Here is a 24192-nt window from a genome sequence, read left to right on the forward strand (position 1 = left end):
ACCCAGTAGTCCGCACAGGTTAAAATGTGGGCAACTCTGCTGTCGTTGCGCAGGCACTGCAGCATGTAGTCGCTCATGTGTGCCAGGCTGCCCAGGGATAAGGACAAGCTGTCCTCTGTGGGAGGCGTATCGTCATCGTCCTGCCTTTCCCCCCAGCCACGCACCAGTGATGGACCCGAGCTGCGTTGGGTGCCACCCCGCTGTGACCATGCTTCATCCTCATCCTCCTCCACCTCCTCCTCATCCTCGTCCTCCTCGTCCTCCAGTAGTGGGCCCTGGCTGGCCACATTTGTACCTGGCCTCTGCTGTTGCCAAAAACCTCCCTCTGAGTCACTTCGAAGAGACTGGCCTGAAAGTGCTAAAAATGACCCCTCTTCCTCCTCCTCCTCCTCCTCCTCCTGGGCCACCTCCTCTTCCATCATCGCCCTAAGTGTTTTCTCAAGGAGACATAGAAGTGGTATTGTAACGCTGATAACGGTGTCATCGCCACTGGCCATGTTGGTGGAGTACTCGAAACAGCGCAACAGGGCACACAGGTCTCGCATGGAGGCCCAGTCATTGGTGGTGAAGTGGTGCTGTTCTGTAGTGCGACTGACCCGTGCGTGCTGCAGCTGAAACTCCACTATGGCCTGCTGCTGCTCGCACAGTCTGTCCAGCATGTGCAAGGTGGAGTTCCACCTGGTGGGCACGTCGCATATGAGGCGGTGAGCGGGAAGGCCGAAGTTACGCTGTAGCGCAGACAGGCGAGCAGCAGCAGGATGTGAACGCCGGAAGCGCGAACAGACGGCCCGCACTTTATGCAGCAGCTCTGACATGTCGGGGTAGTTGTGAATGAACTTCTGCACCACCAAATTCAGCACATGCGCCAAGCAAGGGATGTGCGTCAAATTGGCTAGTCCCAGAGCTGCAACGAGATTTCGCCCATTATCACACACCACCAGGCCGGGCTTGAGGCTCACCGGCAGCAACCACTCGTCGGTCTGTTGTTCTATACCCCGCCACAACTCCTGTGCGGTGTGGGGCCTGTCCCCCAAACATATGAGTTTCAGAATGGCCTGCTGACGTTTACCCCGGGCTGTGCTGAAGTTGGTGGTGAAGGTGTGTGGCTGACTGGATGAGCAGGTGGAAGAAGAGGAGGAGGAAGCCGAGAAGGAGGAGGTGGCAACAGGAGGCAAAGAATGTTGCCCTGCGATCCTTGGCGGCGGAAGGACGTGCGCCAAACAGCTCTCCGCCTGGGGCCCAGCTGCCACTACATTTACCCAGTGTGCAGTTAGGGAGATATAGCGTCCCTGGCCGTGCTTACTGGTCCACGTATCTGTGGTTAGGTGGACCTTGCCACAGATGGCGTTGCGCAGTGCACACTTGATTTTATCGGATACTTGGTTGTGCAGGGAAGGCACGGCTCTCTTGGAGAAGTAGTGCCGGCTGGGAACAACATACTGTGGGACAGCAAGCGACATGAGCTGTTTGAAGCTGTCTGTGTCCACCAGCCTAAATGACAGCATTTCATAGGCCAGTAGTTTAGAAATGCTGGCATTCAGGGCCAGGGATCGAGGGTGGCTAGGTGGGAATTTACGCTTTCTATCAAATGTTTGTGAGATGGAGAGCTGAACGCTGGCGTGTGACATGGTTGAGACGCTTGGTGACGGAGGTGGTGGTGGTGGTGTTGGTGGTACATCCCCTGTTTGCTGGGCGGCAGGTGCCAACGTTCCTCCAGAGGCGGAGGAAGAGGCCGAGGCGGCAGCAGCAGAATAGGCCGAGGCGGCAGCAGCAGAAGAGGTAGCAGGGGGAGCCTGAGTGACTTCCTTGGTTTTAAGGTGTTTACTCCACTGCAGTTCATGCTTTGCATGCAGGTGCCTGGTCATGCAGGTTGTGCTCAGGTTCAGAACGTTAATGCCTCGCTTCAGGCTCTGATGGCACAGCGTGCAAACCACTCGGGTCTTGTCGTCAGCACATTGTTTGAAGAAGTGCCATGCCAGGGAACTCCTTGAAGCTGCCTTTGGGGTGCTCGGTCCCAGATGGCGGCGGTCAGTAGCAGGCGGAGTCTCTTGGCGGCGGGTGTTCTGCTTTTGCCCACTGCTCCCTCTTTTGCTACGCTGTTGGCTCGGTCTCACCACTGCCTCTTCCTCCGAACTGTGAAAGTCAGTGGCACGACCTTCATTCCATGTGGGGTCTAGGACCTCATCGTCCCCTGCATCGTCTTCCACCCAGTCTTGATCCCTGACCTCCTGTTCAGTCTGCACACTGCAGAAAGACGCAGCAGTTGGCACCTGTGTTTCGTCATCATCAGAGACATGCTGAGGTGGTATTCCCATGTCCTCATCATCAGGAAACATAAGTGGTTGTGCGTCAGTGCATTCTATGTCTTTCACCGCTGGGGAAGGGCTAGGTGGATGCCCTTGGGAAACCCTGCCAGCGGAGTCTTCAAACAGCATAAGAGACTGCTGCATAACTTGAGGCTGAGACAGTTTCCCTGGTATGCATGGGGGTGATGTGACAGACTGATGGGGTTGGTTTTCAGGCGCCATCTGTGCGCTTTCTGCAGAAGACTGGGTGGGAGATAATGTGAACGTGCTGGATCCACTGTCGGCCACCCAATTGACTAATGCCTGTACCTGCTCAGGCCTTACCATCCTTAGAACGGCATTGGGCCCCACCATATATCGCTGTAAATTCTGGCGGCTACTGGGACCTGAGGTAGTTGGTACACTAGGACGTGTGGATGTGGCAGAACGGCCACGTCCTCTCCCAGCACCAGAGGGTCCACTAACACCACCACGACCATGTCCACGTCCGCGTCCCTTACTAGATGTTTTTCTCATTGTTATGGTTCACCACAACAACAAATATATTATTTGGCCCAATGTATTGTATTCAAATTCAGCGGGATATAAATTTGAGGCCTAGTATTTAGGCGCTGGGTGACCGGTATGGATTTAGTGACAGAATTAGACTTGGAAATGCACAGAAGCGTGTGTGTGAAGTTATTCTGAATGACCCTATGTGCACCTTCAATATGATCTACCCTTTTAGGGATAGATTTCAAATAGCTCTGATATAGCAGAAACGACTAAATTATGAAATTGCTAAATTGGGAATTGTATTTCAACCCAGAACAAAAAATGTGCTTTGACGGACACTAAATAACTTTCCCAGCCACAACAGGACAGCGGTAACGAGAGATTTAGCGGGATATAAATTTGAGGCCTAGTATTTAGGCGCTGGGTGACAGGTATGGGTTTAGTGACAGAATTAGATTTGGAAATGCACAGTAGCGGGTGTGTGAAGTTATTCTGAATGACCCTATGTGCACCTTGAATATTATATACCCTTTTAGGGATAGATTTCAAATAGCTCTGATATAGCAGAAACCACTAAATTATGAAATTGCTAAATTGGGAATTGTATTTCAACCCAGAACAAGAAATGTGCTTGAACGGACACTAAATAACTCGCCCAGCTACAGCACTAGGGACAGATTTAGCTGGATATAAATTTGAGGCCTAGTATTTAGGCGCTGGGTGACCGGTATGGATTTAGTGACAGAATTAGACTTGGAAATGCACAGAAGCGTGTGTGTGAAGTTATTCTGAATGACCCTATGTGCACCTTGAATATTATATACCCTTTTAGGGATAGATTTCAAATAGCTCTGATATAGCAGAAACCACTAAATTATGAAATTGCTAAATTGGGAATTGTATTTCAACCCAGAACAAGAAATGTGCTTGAACGGACACTAAATAACTCGCCCAGCTACAGCACTAAGGACAGATTTAGCGGGATATAAATTTGAGGCCTAGTATTTAGGCGCTGGGTGACAGGTATGGGTTTAGTGCCAGAATTAGACTTGGAAATACACAGTAGCGGGTGTGTGTGAAGTTATTCTGAATGACCCAATGTGCACCTTGAATATTATATACCCTTTTAGGGATAGATTTCAAATAGCTCTGATATAGCAGAAACCACTAAATTATGAAATTGCTAAATTGGGAATTGTATTTCAACCCAGAACAAGAAATGTGCTTGAACGGACACTAAATAACTCGCCCAGCTACAGCACTAAGGACAGATTTAGCGGGATATAAATTTGAGACCTAGTATTTAGGCGCTGGGTGACAGGTATGGGTTTAGTGCCAGAATTAGACTTGGAAATACACAGTAGCGGGTGTGTGTGAAGTTATTCTGAATGACCCAATGTGCACCTTGAATATTATATACCCTTTTAGGGATAGATTTCAAATAGCTCTGATATAGCAGAAACCACTAAATTATGAAATTGCTAAATTGGGAATTGTATTTCAACCCAGAACAAGAAATGTGCTTGAACGGACACTAAATAACTCGCCCAGCTACAGCACTAAGGACAGATTTAGCGGGATATAAATTTGAGGCCTAGTATTTAGGCGCTGGGTGACAGGTATGGGTTTAGTGCCAGAATTAGACTTGGAAATACACAGTAGCGGGTGTGTGTGAAGTTATTCTGAATGACCCAATGTGCACCTTGAATATTATATACCCTTTTAGGGATAGATTTCAAATAGCTCTGATATAGCAGAAACCACTAAATTATGAAATTGCTAAATTGGGAATTGTATTTCAACCCAGAACAAGAAATGTGCTTGAACGGACACTAAATAACTCGCCCAGCTACAGCACTAAGGACAGATTTAGCGGGATATAAATTTGAGGCCTAGTATTTAGGCGCTGGGTGACAGGTATGGGTTTAGTGCCAGAATTAGACTTGGAAATACACAGTAGCGGGTGTGTGTGAAGTTATTCTGAATGACCCAATGTGCACCTTGAATATTATATACCCTTTTAGGGATAGATTTCAAATAGCTCTGATATAGCAGAAACCACTAAATTATGAAATTGCTAAATTGGGAATTGTATTTCAACCCAGAACAAGAAATGTGCTTGAACGGACACTAAATAACTCGCCCAGCTACAGCACTAAGGACAGATTTAGCGGGATATAAATTTGAGGCCTAGTATTTAGGCGCTGGGTGACAGGTATGGGTTTAGTGCCAGAATTAGACTTGGAAATACACAGTAGCGGGTGTGTGTGAAGTTATTCTGAATGACCCAATGTGCACCTTGAATATTATATACCCTTTTAGGGATAGATTTCAAATAGCTCTGATATAGCAGAAACCACTAAATTATGAAATTGCTAAATTGGGAATTGTATTTCAACCCAGAACAAGAAATGTGCTTGAACGGACACTAAATAACTCGCCCAGCTACAGCACTAGGGACAGATTTAGCTGGATATAAATTTGAGGCCTAGTATTTAGGCGCTGGGTGACAGGTATGGGTTTAGTGCCAGAATTAGACTTGGAAATACACAGTAGCGGGTGTGTGTGAAGTTATTCTGAATGACCCAATGTGCACCTTGAATATTATATACCCTTTTAGGGATAGATTTCAAATAGCTCTGATATAGCAGAAACCACTAAATTATGAAATTGCTAAATTGGGAATTGTATTTCAACCCAGAACAAGAAATGTGCTTGAACGGACACTAAATAACTCGCCCAGCTACAGCACTAAGGACAGATTTAGCGGGATATAAATTTGAGGCCTAGTATTTAGGCGCTGGGTGACAGGTATGGGTTTAGTGCCAGAATTAGACTTGGAAATACACAGTAGCGGGTGTGTGTGAAGTTATTCTGAATGACCCAATGTGCACCTTGAATATTATATACCCTTTTAGGGATAGATTTCAAATAGCTCTGATATAGCAGAAACCACTAAATTATGAAATTGCTAAATTGGGAATTGTATTTCAACCCAGAACAAGAAATGTGCTTGAACGGACACTAAATAACTCGCCCAGCTACAGCACTAAGGACAGATTTAGCGGGATATAAATTTGAGGCCTAGTATTTAGGCGCTGGGTGACAGGTATGGGTTTAGTGCCAGAATTAGACTTGGAAATACACAGTAGCGGGTGTGTGTGAAGTTATTCTGAATGACCCAATGTGCACCTTGAATATTATATACCCTTTTAGGGATAGATTTCAAATAGCTCTGATATAGCAGAAACCACTAAATTATGAAATTGCTAAATTGGGAATTGTATTTCAACCCAGAACAAGAAATGTGCTTGAACGGACACTAAATAACTCGCCCAGCTACAGCACTAGGGACAGATTTAGCTGGATATAAATTTGAGGCCTAGTATTTAGGCGCTGCGTGACAGGTATGGGTTTAGTGACAGAATTAGACTTGGAAATACACAGTAGCGGGTGTGTGTGAAGTTATTCTGAATGACCCAATGTGCACCTTGAATATTATATACCCTTTTAGGGATAGATTTCAAATAGCTCTGATATAGCAGAAACCACTAAATTATGAAATTGCTAAATTGGGAATTGTATTTCAACCCAGAACAAGAAATGTGCTTGAACGGACACTAAATAACTCGCCCAGCTACAGCACTAGGGACAGATTTAGCTGGATATAAATTTGAGGCCTAGTATTTAGGCGCTGGGTGACCGGTATGGATTTAGTGACAGAATTAGACTGGGATATGGCCAAAAAATAAACAGACTATTGCTGGTTAAATGCACTTGGTGTGACAGCTTCACCCTGATGTAGGCTTTAGCCAAAAAACAACCACACCATTGAGGGTTAAATGCACTTGGTGACAGGCGCAGCTTGCCCCTGATTTAGTATATGGCCAAAAAATGAACAGACTATTGCTGGTTAAATGCACTTGGTGTGACAGCTTCACCCTGATGTAGGCTTTAGCCAAAAAACAACCACACCATTGAGGGTTAAATGCACTTGGTCGCAGCTTGTGCTGGCGCACCACAAGACACAAAATGGCCGCCGATCACCCCAGAAAAATGTGACTGACAAACGGTCTGTGCAGCCTAAAAACAGTGAGCAATTGAGGATCAGCAGCTCAATGATCCACAGCTGCAGATCGATCAGTTAATCAAGTCCTTTGGAGGAGTTAATCTGCCTAATCTCGCCCTACTGTCGCAGCCGCAACCTCTCCCTACGCTAATCAGAGCAGAGTGACGGGCGGCGCTATGTGACTCCAGCTTAAATAGAGGCTGGGTCACATGGTGCTCTGGCCAATCACAGCCATGCCAATAGTAGGCATGGCTGTGATGGCCTCTTGGGGCAAGTAGTATGACGCTTGTTGATTGGCTGCTTTGCAGCCTTTCAAAAAGCGCCAAGAAAGCGTCACAAAAGCGCGAAGAAAGCGACGAACACCGAACCCGAACCCGGACTTTTACGAAAATGTCCGGGTTCGGGTCCGTGTCACGGACACCCCAAAATTCGGTACGAACCCGAACTATACAGTTCGAGTTCGCTCATCCCTACTTATAACCTATTTGCTATGCAAGATGCAATGCAGCCTCCTCACCCAGAATGTCTGATGGGAAAGCCTGTATGGTGTGTCTGTCCCAAATACTGCCCCCTGCAGTCAGTAAAAGCAGCACCTTGTGGATAGTGCACCTTTATGGAACAATATACATAGGTTCTTAGGCTCTGGGCATCAAATTGCTACCAACATAAAATGGGTTATTTGGGAGTATTATATGAGTCTGTTGTATTCATGTATAATATGTATATGTTTGGGTGAACAGGGTGACTATAGCTACAATTTCAGTTGGTATGGGTTTTGTTCATATTTTTTCTTTCTGTATTTTATTATATTTTTTACTAGTTTTTTAAAAATATACTTTGGCATATAATATGTCCCCAATAAGTCATTAAAATACCTCTAGGGGACATTTACAATTTTGTTTTGGACCTTTTCAGTGTGACATAGGCATCCTAAGGGGAAAACATCCCACTATTGGAGCACTGTACACATGCAGAGCTTATCTGGGTCTTCTAAGACATAACAGCTCTGCTCTGTACGAGTCGTAGCCACTTCCTCTATTCATTGGATAGCACTCATTGTGCTCTATGGACTAAAGAAAATAGAAGGCAGAATCAGTAAAAAACTGCTTCTGTCTTCTAGACTGCACATATGGCACCCCGGTAAAGCCCATTACCAAGCGCCATACATGTATAGTGCTTGGATGTTATCAGGTTAAGAAATAGCTTTATATGATAATATCTAAAATACAAATGTAGGACTTGTTTGCCTCACCAAAGGTGAACCCACAGTTTAATGCAAGGGATTATCATGATGAACACTTATCAAACATAAATGGGTAACATGTGGGAGCATTCTGATAAAAAAATCTCGACTGTAACAATCTCTGCTCCAGAAGCCAGGCAAAGAAGTAGGAGAGGGCATAACTATAGAGCTATGACGAGCTTATGTGTTCTATCGAGAAGCTTGGCTTTAGAGCCAGTCAGTGCGATCTGTGCTCTGCTTAAATCCTGTTGCGATAGTGCTCAATGTCAGTTATTTTAACCTTCAACCTGGTTCCAGTGTGTGTTCGAATACTCTCTGCATGTTGTGATTATATTTGTGTTTTTGACCCAGCTTCTCATCGGATACTACGATTTGCATGTTTCTTGCTTGCTACTATGTTTGACCTTAGACTGTTTAGTGACCAATTTCCTACCTTCATACCTTTTGTCTCTTTTGGATTTGACTTGGTTTTGTTATTTCTATTGGATACTGTTTTTGCTTTGATGTTTAACCACTCTTTTTGACCCCGGCTAGTATGAGTACTCGACTTGCCAGAAGCTTCCAGGTGAACATAACAGAGGATTCCATACCACCCATAGGGACCACTCAGGGTTAGGGTTCATGCACACAAACTTAATTTTTGTCTGTTCTGGGGGTTTTTTTGCGGCCCGTATGCGGAACCATTCATTTTAATAGGGCAGCAAAAAAATAAATAAAATGGAAATGACTCCAAGTGCATTTCATATCCATATGTCTGAAAGTCCGTTCCGCAATAAAGTAGAACATGTCCTATTCTTGTCCGTTTTGTGGACAAGGACAGGCATTGTTACAATGTATCCACAAAAAAAAAAAAAACGGATGTAACACAGACATTACGTCGTCCTTTTTTTGGGGCAGATTCGTGTTTTGCGAATAGAAAAATACATATGGTTGTGGGCTTAAGCCCTTAGCTCGCTAGTTTCCTGAGTGGGATTACTGCAACGGTGGGAAAATCTGCTGTAGGATGGGTCATGTAATGATAGGGGTGCTGCAGGGCAGGTTCGTCATCTCTTGCTGGACAGGTCAAATACTTGCCACTTTAATTACAAGGGCCTCTATTTAGTGGAGTTTTCTTCATTAACCCGAGATGCATTACCCAGTTGCATTACTGAATCCTGCAAAATACACATACTGTAAATGGATCTGTGAAATATTTACACAAAATTAGTTTATTTGAGAAATGTAAAAATGTAATTAGAGTAATTGGAAATTATTTTAACTTTCCGCAGTGATATAAATATGATTACAGACAGAGGATGCATGATACAAAACTGTCTAGCGATTCTCCGTATACAGTCTGTTCAGTGAATAGAAGCCTATGCTTGCAGGCTGGCAAGTTGCCTATGGAATAAAGAGAGGTAATCCTGTGCCTGCTGGATGCATTTCACTCTTCCTACCCAGTCATTGCTCTTGGTTAAGAAATCTAACATAAAATCCTCTGCCTGATTGTTGGTTTCAGTTGGGTGGTTTGCTGCCTCTTAGAATTTTTACACTCCCGCTGCAGTACTCCCCCTGCTGCTAACAGGATGGGCTCCTGTAACGAGATGGCGCTGCTGGATGGGTAGTTGGAATCTGCAGAAGAATGTGTAAATAAATTGAAATGCTAATAATACAACAGCAGGATAAATTTGCTTCATGACCCGGGCGACCTCATCAGCATGAGCGCATCCCATTGTGTCCCGTCGAGGCTCAGGCGAACAGGAGGAAGAGGGGGAGGAGAGGAAGAAGAGGTTACAGACAAAAACCCAGCAAAGCAGCTTGTGTGCGCAGAAAGGGATGAGCTATAGATAGGTGACCTCATATTAACCACTGCCCAGACACATTCACAGGCATCTCTTCTGCCGGATATTGTTACAGTATTAATAGCACAAGCATCTCCTCCATTATAGGGTTAAAAGAAGAAAAGCCATCATTATCATGCCTTGTGTGCTGCACACAGCCAGGAGCGGACAGGTAACCTAAAGTGGCCCTGGAAAAAAACTAAAATGGCCCTAATGTTGTAGGTGGGTCCAAATTGACAGAAGGCGATGGGGCCAATACAAGTTGTCAGGGTCAGCAATACCATAGTGCAGCAGAGAATACCATCCCAAAGAACCAAATACCACAATGCAGCACAAAATACCTCCCAGAAGCTTGTTCCTCTGTGATGGCTATTAATAACTGCTATGTTCTGTCCCCCTCCAATGAAGATATAGAGTCGGGGGCTTACGAAGACATATGTGGGCCACAGCACCAAGTCAGACCTACTTTTACATGCTACCTAGACTTGCTCTAATAATGACCCCTATAGTGCCCCCAGTAGTATGTACCCAGCCAGCGGCAGGGAGGAGGGCTCTGGTGGCCCTGTGGGACATCTGCCCACCGGGAAAATTCCCTGTAGGGTCTATGGCCAGTCCGCCCCTGTACTCAGCTCTCATCATTCATACGTGTGGTCCGTGTGATCAGAGGTGTACACAGAGGAGTGTGCGTTCCACTGGTAGCTTGAGGCTACTGGGCCCAATGGCTTATAAGGGTTGTCCTCCTTCCTCCCCAAAGCCACTAAATGTGATGAAATAATAAAAGAACAAATCCTCACCACTTTACCCTAGTTGTCAGAAATATTAGTAATTTTTAAGCCGATATTAAAAGGCTTAAGCCATGATTAATGGAAACAATGAAAATCAAACATCATATAGTACAAAACTATCTCAAAGCGAGAACCTTCTATACCTCCTATTGATCCAGAGATCCTCCAATTTATTTCTTCAACTGCTCTGCTAGATTCTCTTCAGGCTAGCAGATTGGGGGGGGGTGTCCTTTCTGCTTCAGCTGTCTCCCTGTAACTGTCACGGTGTCTAACAGAGGATACTACTGGTGGCAGTTGAAGGATGGAACTGAGCATATACATCCACCCAGGCAAAGCGGACAGAGAAATAAGGAAAATAACAAACAGCAGGTGGCGCTATATAGATGCAGTTTACAGAATAACTCAGTGGCTATTATAAATCTTTTATTATATTCAATTCTAAAAGTATTCAGAGCCAGGTATTGTTTCGAAAAATGTACAAATTTTTTCATGGGACAGCCTCTTTAATCCTTTGCTGTTACTAATGTTGCTGCACCGGTCGGCACCTACAGTTTGTGTTTACAGGCTGCAGCCAATCAGGGCACTGCTGTAGCCAGTGATTGACTGCACTGGTCACGTACCCTATACAGCTTGCTTCACCACGGCAAATCGGAGGTGTGGACCAGAGCAGCAGCAGCACTGGAATCAGGGGAGCGGGGGGGAATTACGTGGTGTGTATATTTAAATTTTATAATTGTATCACAATGAGAGGCTTTGGGGTTTTCTGGGTGTACTATGGGGGTCATTTATTATACTGAAATACGCCTATATTAGTCATCTGCGACTTTTCCCTGCTCATGCCTGGTCTTAAACGGAGGAGTGTCGAAGGGGACGGGCCAGCAGGCCTGTCTGACTTACTATTTTCAGGCGTAGAAAAAGGTCTAGATGTAAGACCGCTAGGAAGCCGTCTCACATTTAAAACTAGTGCTGGATCTGCCAAAGTTATGAATAGGCCGTCGGCACTTCATAACTTTGGACTTTGGCAGAACCACCGCCAGCGCAGCAGTTTATTGAGACAAGCGTAAATGTGCCCCTATGTTTTTTAACAGATATGATTATGTAGTTGCTTACCTCATGTAAATCTACCTCATGCTTTTTTTTTTTTCTAAATTTGGACTCTCCTGACCAATTTTCACCATGTAAACCAGTAAATCTTTTTATACAACCTGCATGTAGGACTTCCTGTTTCTGTATCCAAGCAAACCCATTCTTCCACCAAAGAGAAAAACCCAAATCACACATAGCAAAACTGAATTAAATTAATAAGAGAACAGAGTTACATTCATGTAATTTGCTTTTTCTATATGTTTTCTCTTACTAGAAGAAAACTCACTATAACAACAGGTATGTTGCTTTTTTTTTAATGCATTTATGTATTTGTTCTGGAGAAGGATCAAATAGGTAAAAATATAGCTGAAATTTTTATAATTATCTGACAGTAAATCCGTTAGCCATGGTGTGATTAACTACCACTGAGAAGCTGAAAATCTTGTACGTTTTTATTCCTGAAATCACCCTAGATTAACGCGGTGCTTGAGAAGAAGAAGTAACGACAAAGGATAAGAAAGCAATTAATAGGAGATGAGGGCACAATTAGTTATGGCTTTTCTTCAACAATTAATGGTGATTAATTCAAAACTAATGCAAGCAAATTCATAAATAATCTAATTGTTTCTATGATTAGGAAGTTAATTGCTCTCAAATCTGCAGCATTAGGACATCTAGAAGACTGGACAGGTTTAGGGCAGATTCATTGGTGGCTGATAACAAGTGGTCTGCAGAAAGAAAGCACATATAGTCAGGTCCATAAATATTGGGACATACACACACAATTTTAACATTTTTGGCTCTATACACCACCACAACGGATTTGAAGCGAAATGAACAAGATGTGCTTTAACTGCAGACTGTCAGCTTTAATTTGAGGGCATTTACATCCGAATCAGGTGAACGGTGTAGGAATTACAACAGTTTGCATATGTGCCTCCCACTTGTTAAGGGACCAAAACTAATGGGACAGAATAATAATCATAAATCAAACTTTCACTTTTTAATACTTGGTTGCTTGCAAATCCTTTGCGGTCAATTACAGCCTGAAGTCTGGAACGCATAGACATCACCAGACGCTGGGTTTCATCCCTGGTGATGCTCTGCCAGGCCTCTACTGCAACTGTCTTCAGTTCCTGCTTGTTCTTGGGGCCTTTTCCCTTCAGTTTTGTCTTCAGCAAGTGAAATGCATGCTCAATCGGATTCAGGTCAGGTGATTGACTTGGCCGTTGCATAACATTTCACTTCTTTCCCTTAAAAAACTCTTTGCTTGCTTTTGCAGTATGCTTTGGGTTATTCTCCATCTGCTCTATGAAGCACCGTCCAATGACTTCTGAAGCATTTGGCTGAATATGAGCAGATAATATTGCCCGAAACACTTCAGAATTCATCCTGCTGCTTTTGTCAGCAGTCACATCATCAATAAATACAAGAGAACCAGTTCCATTGGCAGCCATACATGCCCACGCCATGACACTACTACCACCATGCTTCACTGATGAGGTGGTATACTTAGGATCATGAGCAGTCCCTTTCCTTCTCCATACTCTTCTCTTCCCATCACTCTAGTACAAGTTGATCTTGGTCTCATCTGTCCATAGGATGTTGTTCCGGAACTGTGAAGGAATTTTGTCGTTTGGCAAACTCTAATCTGGCCTTCCTGTTTTTGAACCACACCAATGGTTTACATCTTGTGGTGAACCCTCTGTATTCACTCTGGTGAAGTCTTCTTCTCTTGATTGTTGACTTTGACACACATACACCTACCTCCTGGAGAGTGTTCTTGATCTAGCCAACTGTTGTGAAGGGTGTTTTCTTCACCAAGGAAAGAATTCTTCGGTCATCCACCACAGTTGTTTTCCGTGGTCTTTCGGGTCTTTTGGTGCTGCTGAGCTCACCGGTGCGTTCCTTTTTTTAAAGAATGTTCCAAACAGTTGTTTTGGCCATGCCTAATGTTTTTGCTATCTCTCTGATGGGTTTGTTTTTTCAGCCTAATGATGGCTTGCTTGACTGATAGTGACAGCTCTTTGGATCTCATCTTGAGAGTTAACAGCAACAGATTCCAAATGGAAATAGCACACTTGAAATGAACTCTGGACCTTTTATCTGCTCATTGTAATTTGGATAATGAGGGAATAACACACACCTGGCAATGGAACAGCTGAGAAGCCAATTGTCCCATTACTTTCGGTCCCTTAACAAGTGAGAGGCACATATGCAAACTGTTGTAATTCCTACACCGTTCACCTGCTTTGGATGTAGGTACCCGTCTCTGCTCTAAAATTATGTTCTGAGCGGACACCGAACGGTTCCCATTATAGTCTATGGGGTCTTTAGGCTCCATAACGCTCAGTTAGGTCTTAGTTATCTGCAGAATCCGTCCCTTCCATTCTCCAGCTTCTCAACGGAGCTGGAGAACAGAAAGGAGAAATGGTTATGTGAACGAGACCTTACTAATGTATTGTGATTGTTCATATTGCTTTCTTTGCTGATTAGATTCATTTTAACACATTAAGGACCTTGCCATTTTTTACCTTCAGGACCAGGCCGTTTTTTGGAAACTTGACATGTGTCACTCTATGTGGTGATAACTTAAGAATGCTTTTACTTATCCAAGCCATTCTGAGATTGTTTTCTCACAACACATTGTACTTCATGATAGTGAAACATTTTAGCCGATATAATTCCCTTTTATTTATAAAAAAAAAATCAAAAATTTACAGAAAATGTGGAAAAATTAGCAATTTTCAAAATGTTTATTTCTTTGCTTTTAAGGCAGATAGTGATATATCATAAGAGAGTTATTACCTTACATTCCCCATATGCCCACTTTCATGTTTGCAACATTCTGTAAATGTAATAAATTATTTTAGGATCTTAATTACATTTTAAAATTTAACTTTTTGGGCAGATTCTCTATTTTAATCCTTTTTTTTTCTGTAATAATCAAGGGTTAACAGCTGAGTAAAACTCAATATTACCCTGAAATTGCAGTCCCCAATGAACAGAATGGCCGCACAATGGCTGTGTGCAAGAGACCTAAGGGAAAGATCTGCATCTGTTCTGCGTTTAGAGCTGCACCTGGTTTTGGCTCAAAATCACTGATGTGTGAAAGTGTAACGGACGTACCGAGACATACAGATGTCCCCCGCAACAGTGGGTGACAGAAGATCTGTGAGACTGGCAACAGGTGCTTTGATCTGACAGGTTTCCTTGTGGATCAATAGACGTCTGTGTTGTTTCTGATACAGGCCACACCTCTAACCTCCAGTTGCTTCTCCCACAATGCTGTGCGGTTTACAGCTTCAGCGGTATCTGTGGTCTGCTGGAGTTTGGTTCTAGGCTGAGTTCCTGTTGCTGCCATAGCTACTGGAAAGTTAAGCGTTTCCTTTCCCTTTTGCATTTTGTTTTGGTTTATCTGTGTGTTGTTTTTTCCCTGCCCTTTGTTGTAGGCCTGAGGGAGACTCCTGCTTATCCTTCCTTTCTGGAGGAACAGGAAGTCTCAGTCGCCAGGTTCTTATAGGGTGAGTTAGGACTTTAGGTACTCCTGCCTATGAACTCACCTACGTTTTGGGGTCTGTTCATACTGATAGCCAGTCAGGACTATGACTAGGGATTTGACTAGGAGGTGTCCTTCTTTCTTCCCTTGCTTTCAGGCCTTGTTCCTTGTTCCCTCTCTCTTCTTCGTCCGGTGTGGTGTCTCCCTCCCACACATTGGCGTGACAGAAAGAGGCATAAGGCTGCTTTCATAGGCCTCTTGCACACAACTGTATGGCTTTTTTAGTATTTTGCAGTCTGCAAAAAACTGATTCGCAAAAAATACGGATGATGTCTGTGTGCATTCTATTTTTTTGCAGAACGGAACAGCTGGCCCCTGATAGAACAGTATTATCCTTGTTCGGACAATAATAGGACATGTTCTATCTTTGAATGGAACGGAAAAATGGAAATACAGAAATGGAAGGCATACGGAGCACTTTCCGTTGTTTTTTTGCGGGCCCATTGAAATGAATGGTTCCGTATATGGACCATATACAGAACGCAAAAAACAGAACATAAACTTAAAAAAAAATGTTTGTGTGCAAGAGGCCATACAGTCAGTTTTTGGTCAGTGTTTAATCTGTAATTTCCATCAGTGGTTGTGTACCAAAACCAGGGGGAGGGCAAAAACAGAGAACATTAGCAAATCTTTTCATCATAACATATCTCTGTGGAGGCGTTTGGTCTTGCCTCACAATCACTGATGGAAATCACTGATCAAACACTGAAATATGTGAAGAAGTCCTAATCTTCAAAATTAGGGAAATGAAAAGCTCTTCTCAGTTTGCTTACATTTATCTATGCATGCAGTTTGTCCGGATAGCTATATGAATGGACGACATATGGCATATCAGCTATGAACGATATAGATGTATCCATTCAAAGAGTTATCACAATGGACGAGCAGCTTCAACAAAAACAAAAAAAAAACCTCTTTGCGGCACATTCCTCCTGGACCAGACCTCAAGGATAAAATTTGAATACAAAATATATTAGCAACTGCAGCAACCACATATTATATTACATGGGTTATTTTCTATAGTCAATTCATTCCACCAACATTTTTGGTATTATTTTTGGAAGGAATATCATTTCATTTCGAAGCAACACCATTATATAAGCTCCGGCTGAAAAAAGATGTAAGAATCTGTTCTAAAGTAAGCTGTCTTCCCCACTCCAGGGACTTCTTCATGGCGTTACTGTATTTGAAACATCAGGTAGACAATAGCAGCCATCTATTTTTCAATAAAGTGACACCTCCGGTCAGCAGAGATCTGGAAGAAAATGAAACCGAGTTTTCCAGCTTCAATTAACTTGTACTGGCCGGAAGGGTTTCATGCTGCTACAAAGTTTCTGGTAATTAATTCACAGATGATAGAGAGCATAAAAAATAAATAAAATAAAAACCAGACTGATTGCCCCACAAGTGAGTAACTAACAAAATGTAACTAACATAGTAAAGCTACAAAAATAAAGAACTATGTATGGCTACTTTCACACTTGTGCTTGATCGGATCCGTCCTGAACGGATCCGATCATATTAATGCAGACGGAGGCTCCGTTCAGTACGGATCCGTCTGCATTAATAACTTAGAAAAATTTCGCAAGTGCGCAAGTGCGCAAGTAGCCTGAGCGGATCCGTTCAGACTTTAAATGTAAAGTCAATGGGGGACGGATCCGCTTGAAGATTGAGCCATATGGTGACATCTTCAAGCAGATCCGTTCCCATTGACTTACATTGTAAGTCTGAACGGATCCGCACGCCTCCGCACGGCCAGGCGGACAGCTGAACGCTGCAAGCAGCGTTCAGCTGTCCGCCTGTCCGTGCGGAGGCGAGCGGAGCGGAGGCTGAACGCCGCCAGACTGATGCAGTCTGAGCGGATCCGCTCCATTCAGACTGCATCAGGGCTGGACGGAGGCGTTCGGGTCCGCTCGTGAGCTCCTTCAAACGGAGCTCACGAACGGACCTATGAACGCTAGTGTGAAAGTAGCCTAACCTGTGTGAAATCATAAAATATGAACGCTAGCTTTGGAATAGGAGAAGTTTGCATGTATGAAGACCAAACTGTCCATATAAGGAGGGGGCCACATAGCAACAAAACATTGTGGGACCCCCTTTTGATGTGTTTCATGCCATCTTATTCCACCATTCTGGGACAGGATGGCCTGGTACTTATTACCAACTCTACACTCTTCTTACCTAATGTAAAAAAGCAGGAAACATAGCTGTCTTATCCCTACCAGCATTTTAGGGACATTTTAGGAGGAAAGGGATGCAAATGGCTCTTAACAAGCTGTGCCTCTGGTACCACCAGATGTAAGGCAGCTATCCTTTAAATAGGCCTTGAGATATGACTCAGATATTAAATAAGCCAGCACCTCATCTGCAGACAGCTGTTTCTGGTTGATTGGCCCCCATCAGTGCAGAGCAGAAGTACTGGCTTAACTGGGTGAGAGGCCTAAGTCAGGATTTGGGGGTACTATCTCTCTTTGGGGAGAGAGCGCCTTAATCGACATGAGGAGACTTATAGGCCATACATGCTCCTCTGGAATTCTGGTAAGAAAGAGATGGAAATGGGTTAAGCCAGTTCTCTCACCCCGAAACAGCTGTCTGCAGAGAAGGTGCTGGCTTATTTAATATCCAAGTCATGTCTCAAGGCCTATTTAAAGGGTCAAACATGGACTTATAGGCTAGCTGCCTTACATTGGTTGGCATCAGAGTATTGTTAATAGTTGATTTGCATTCCTTTTTTTACCAGAATTCCAGAGGAGCATGTATGGCCTATAAGTCTCCTCACGCCGATTAAGGCACTCACCCCCCAAGGAGAGATAGGGACATTCAAGCCCAGCTCCAAGAACATGCAAAATGTTCTCCCAAACCCCCATTTATGGCCACACTATCTTCAAAGGGGTTGTCCACATTTGAAACAGTTTTGCATAGTCTCTTCTCCTCACCGGACCTGCAAAATCTAAGCATACTAACCTGCTCCCTACTGCTCAGGTTTAGTTCCTTCTGTTCACAACACTACGCTTCCCTGCTTGTTATCTTCTAGAGTGGATGGGGGTCACATGTGCCGCTGCAAGTAACGTCTAATCGCAAGGGTCACGAGACCCGAAGACTTGACTGCTTGAAGGAAACATCACCACTGGGGTGAGTTACTGGCTACAGGGCCACACATGACCACTCTCCACTCTGGAATTTGACAAGTTATGTGGTGGACTGAAGGATCTGGAACTGGCCATATAGTAGCTGCGTGAGCTTTTTCCTCCATAAGGATATGTTCCCACATGGCAGATATGTTGCAGATTTTCACTGCAAAATAATTTGGAATTTACATAAAATATGGATTTTAAATTTGTAGCGCATCAATTCTTTCAGCAGGTTTTGACAAGGGGAGGGGCGGGGGGGCGGGGGGGGGGGTGTACCCTTTGCAATGGCAAATCCAAAGCAACATCTGTAAAAAAAATTGCATGTAATACATATGGATTTTGCTTGTGGACTTGTGGCAAAATCTATGGTGCAAAATTTGTTCGTGTGGACGTGCCCTCACAAGGAGGTGTTGCCACTTTACATTAGTGCTGTTTCTTTAACTAGCCTTCTTTTTAATTCATGCAAATGTAATATGTTAATAAGATAATGAGAGGATTACTGTGCATGTGAACATCATGCAGAAGGTATAATTAAATAATGTTCCTCATTAGCACAGTGACATGATTCTATATGATCAAGTGTCATAATCACCAGTGATGTATAAAACAAATGTATTGCAGATAATAACCAATCCACATTTAGGTTATGTTTCACAATATGCCATACCAAGAAATCACTGGAAGCTATGGTTTAGTCAAGATCTGGAAGGAACTACAATGTTAGTAAATGTGTCTGCATTTGTCATCCAGATTTTCATCCATTTTCGTGTAAACCGCAAAAAAATAATAAGGTGTCCAAGGCAACTTTTATGGGAATATTATTACTTATTTTACAAAATGTAAAGTTTCTTAAATGAAGCCAAAGAGCCTGTGACCCTGGAACACATGTGATATAGGAGATAGAAACATAGAAACATAGAATGTGTCGGCAGATAAGAACCATTTGGCCCATCTAGTCTGCCCAATATACTGAATACTATGAATAGTCCCTGGCCCTATCTTATATGAAGGATAGCCTTATGCCTATCCCATGCATGCTTAAACTCCTTCACTGTATTTGCCGCTACCACTTCTGCAGGAAGGCTATTCCATGCATCCACTACTCTCTCAGTAAAGTAATACTTCCTTATATTACTTTTAAACCTTTGCCCCTCTAATTTAAAACTGTGTCCTCTTGTGGTAGTTTTTCTTCTTTTAAATATGCTCTCCTCCTTTACCGAGTTGATTCCCTTTATGTATTTAAAAGTTTCTATCATATCCCCTCGGTCTCTTCTTTCTTCCAAGCTATACATATTAAGGTCTTTTAACCTTTCCTGGTAAGTTTTATCCTGCAATCCATGGACCAGTTTAGTAGCTCTTCTCTGAACTCTCTCTAGAGTATCTATATCCTTCTGGAGATATGGCCTCCAGTACTGCGCACAATACTCCAAGTGAGGTCTCACCAGTGTTCTGTACAGCGGCATAAGCACTTCACTCTTTCTACTGCTTATACCTCTCCCTATACATCCAAGCATTCTGCTGGCATTTCGTGCTGCTCTATTACATTGTCTTCCCACCTTTAAGTCTTCTGAAATAATTACTCCTAAATCCCTTTCCTCAGATACTGAGGTCAGGACTGTGTCAAATATTCTATATTCTGCCCTTGGGTTTTTACGCCCCAGGTGCATTATCTTGCACTTATCCACATTAAATTTCAGTTGCCAGAGTTCTGACCATTCTTCTAGTTTTCCTAAATCCTTTTCCATTTGGCGTTTCCCTCCAGGAACATCAACCCTGTTACATATCTTTGTGTCATCAGCAAAAAGACAAACCTTACCATCGAGGCCTTTTGCAATATCACTTATGAAGATATTAAACAAAATTGGTCCCAGTACAGATCCCTGTGGAATCCCACTGGTAACATGACCTTGTTTTGAATGTTCTCCATTGACTACAACCCTCTGTTGTCTGTCACTCAGCCACTGCCTAATCCACTCAACAATATGGGAGTCCATGCTCAATGACTGCAGTTTATTGATAAGTCTTCTATGTGGGACAGTGTCAAAAGCCTTACTAAAATCTAGATATGCGATGTCTACTGCACCTCCACCGTCTATTATTTTAGTCACCCAGTCAAAAAAATCTATAAGATTTGTTTGACATGATCTCCCTGAAGTAAACCCAAGCTGTTTTTCATCTTGCAATCCATGGGATTTTAGATGTTCCACAATCCTATCCTTTAATAGGGTTTCCATTAATTTGCCTACTATTGATGTCAGACTCACTGGTCTATAGTTGCTCAATTCCTCCTTACTACCTTTCTTGTGAATGGGCACGACATTTGCCAATTTCCAATCTTCCGGGACGACTCCTGTTACTAATGATTGGTTAAATAAATCTGTTAACGGTTTTGCCAGCTCACCACTAAGCTCTTTTAATAATTTTGGGTGTATCTCATCAGGCCCCTGTGACTTATTTGTCTTCACTTTAGACAGCAAACTTAGAACATCTTCCTCTGTAAAGACACATGCATCAAACGATTTAATAGTCATCCTTTCTAGTGGAGGTCCTTCTCCTTCTTTTTCTTTTGTAAAAACTGAACAGAAGTATTCATTAAGGCAGTCGGCTAGCCCTTTATTCTCTTCTACATACCTTCCGTCCTTTATTTTTAATTTAGTTATTCCTTGTTTTAATTTCCTTTTTTCATTTATATATCTGAAGAATGTCTTATCCCCTTTTTTCATAGACTGAGCTAGTTTTTCTTCTGCCTGAGCTTTAGAAGTTCTTATAACTTGCTTGGCCTCTTTCTGCCTAATCTTGTAGATTTCCTTATCTTCATTGCTCTGGGTTTTTTATAATTACAAAATGCTAGCTTTTTATTTTTAATGATTTGGGCCACTTCTGCTGAGTACCACAGTGGTCTCTTCCTTTTTTTGCTTTTACTGACAAGTCTAATGCAATTTTCTGTTGCCTTCAATAATGCACCTTTTAAGTAGTCCCATTTCTCCTGGACTCCATGTAATCCGTTCCAGTCTGATAAGGACTCATTTATGACTGAACAGTTAAGGGCGGGTTCGCATTTGTATTATGGAATTATATTATAGGGTTACGTTATAACAGAGTTATAACGGAATATAATGGAATTTTAGGACGGAAAGCAAAACGGAAGCCTTTAAGAGGCATTCCATTTTGCTCCTTCCTAATACATGTCTATGGGGACACATAACAGTTCAGTTTGGTTCTGCTATAGAGAACTATTTTTTCTAGAACTAAACGGAACAGTTATTTGTCCCCATAGACATGTATTAGGATGGAGCAAAACAAAATGCCTCTTTGCCGTTTTGCACTCTGTCCTAAAATTCCTTAACATTTCAACCAAGTTATAACGGAACCTTATAATGGAATTCCATAACGCGAATGCGAACCCGCCCTAACAAGTGTAAGAAATTATATTTATAAATTGTAAATGGCATAAGCAGTGCAGTAGGAGCCTCAAGGACATTCCTTAGATGATAAATACCCTTTGGGTTGAGAAAACCTCTTTATTCTATGTTGCATTTCAATATGCCCCATGCTTTTGTTCAGATACGTACGGCAGCCATTTCCCACAATGCCAAGTGTGCAAAGTTATAGGTCAAAGGAGACAGCAGTCATCAGCTTTTTATTTGTATGACCAGCTTTTACCACCATCCTCTACCCCTCAATTTATGACTAATGTTATTCTGTCTGTTTGGGGAGGTGTTTGTGTTTGCACTTTTAAATCTATTTTTCACTGTACAGGTATGTACTCGACTCTACTTTGCCTTTTTGGTTTTCCACTAGGCCAAAGTTCAGGATACTACCTGGTACTTTTTGGGTATCACATCCAATGAGGTTCCAAGCAAGCCAAGCCAATACTATGAAGATCATGTAAGAACCGTGCTAACCATTGATTGGCCAGAGATTTGTCACTACATGAGATATCTGTGCAAGATGGGACAGTAATGGATTAACAAAGCATTTTTAAAAGGGTTGACCAATTTAAAGTTAAAGCAACTCTGGTTAAAAAACAAACAAACAAAAAAAACATTAACTGGTGTAGAAATAGAACACTGACCTGTTGCCTTCCCTTTCATCTTTTTACCTGCAGATCTGCAAATTCCCAAGTTCCTCTTCTGCCGATCCTCTACCATTTTTACATTACAATACTACCCTATGTGGCACTCTGCACTGTTTTTTGTTCATTTTATAGCACACTTATTTCAAAGCATGTTATGTCAAACCGGGCAACCTCAGTAGCCTCTCTTTTTCTGGCATCAGTCATGTAAAACCAGGTCCACTCCAAGTAAATTAAGACAAAAAAAAATAACTTACAAAAGACAAAGTGGATATACCGCCTGCAAAGCTTGAAGAAGCACTCCCACAAAGATGTTTATTCTCTTTTCTGTTAGAAAGGTACATAATATAAATTGTAATAAAGGCAATCTTTTTACCAGGGATTGAATTTATGAGTTATAGCCTCCCTTCTCATTCTCAGCTGTGTCATGTGACCAACACAGGAGAAGAAGTCAGTTACTTCTCTATTCATTCCTATGAGACTGACATTGAGGCTCCTATAGGAATATATAGAAAAACTGTCTTCCTGTCCACACATAAGTTGCTGTGCTATTTGGAGGGTCAGAGTGTTGGTCACATGACACAACTGAGGATCGGAAGGGAGTGGATAAATGCAGTCTTTGGAAATAAAATTACCTTCACTACAGTTTACAACAGGTACATTTCTAACAGGTCCAAGAATACCTTTTTTTGTGCAAAATTCATAAACAAACGATTCACCTTCACTCCATTGTTATACTTTAAATAGCCAAAAAATTATAAACTAGACTAGAAGAAAAAATGATAGACTAAGCAATAAGGAAAATAAAAACATAGGAGAGCAAATATTAAATGGTATGTCACACAACAGAGAAGTATATATTGTCATAATTAACTACTGTTACAACAAAGGCATCAATTACTGCAGAAACCCACAGAGTAATATCCAAAAAGTGTAGTATCTATTCATAGGATTAGAAGCAAAACGAGGAAAGATACAAAAAGAAGAAGCATCACACTTACCTGATGAATGAAGGCGTATGGACTCTCCCCCTGAAGAAAAAGCAAAAATGAAAATAAGATCAAGCTATAGGAATAAGATAAGCTAAAAAATATTTCAACTTGAGAGAATCAAAGATGGAGCAATGTTTTAGGGAAAAGACTAAAAAGCTGAGGAGCTCCATCTAGTGGTGAACAAAATAATAATGATATACTTCAATGAACAAACAGATACAAGGGGGACATCTAATGTCGCATAAGGCTATTGGAAGATCATTTACCCTAACAAGAACAACAACAAAATCATGGATAAGTACTACTACCTACAGTATGAGCACAGGAGGAATTTAGTAGATAATGTGAATGGACACATTATAACATTTATAGGTATGAAAAGTTCATATTCAGAAACCTAATGAGAACACCAATCATGTACCTCTAATACTACATAAGTACACCGGAATTGCCCAAATAGATATATATTGGTAGAAGTACAGAAAGGTTATATACAGTAATCTTGTGAAAGGAACATTCATAATAATGAAAAGGCAAAGAGCCAGTAGTATCATATCAGGGAAATATATAAGAGGTATAGATGGCAAGAAAAAAGGAATCAGAAGATAATGGAAGAATCAGTTCCTAGTAA

The 24192-nt window shown here is 42.4% G+C and overlaps 1 protein-coding gene across 1 annotated transcript in view; it reads right to left on the minus strand.

Annotated features, from left to right (window-relative positions):
* The window catches only part of SEZ6 (seizure related 6 homolog), a 533546-nt gene extending 509627 nt beyond the window's left edge, over window positions 1-23919 (minus strand). Inside the window, exons 1-2 of the mRNA XM_044285764.1 lie at window positions 23874-23919; window positions 23571-23600 (exon numbers count right to left, since the gene is read on the minus strand). Coding sequence (XP_044141699.1) covers window positions 23571-23600; window positions 23874-23919 — 76 coding nt within the window. The remainder of the gene's footprint in view (window positions 1-23570; window positions 23601-23873) is intronic.
* Window positions 23920-24192: the final 273 nt, after the last annotated feature.

Source organism: Bufo gargarizans, chromosome 3 (assembly GCF_014858855.1).
Source record: "Bufo gargarizans isolate SCDJY-AF-19 chromosome 3, ASM1485885v1, whole genome shotgun sequence".
In the NCBI taxonomy this organism is placed as follows: Eukaryota; Metazoa; Chordata; class Amphibia; order Anura; family Bufonidae; genus Bufo; species Bufo gargarizans.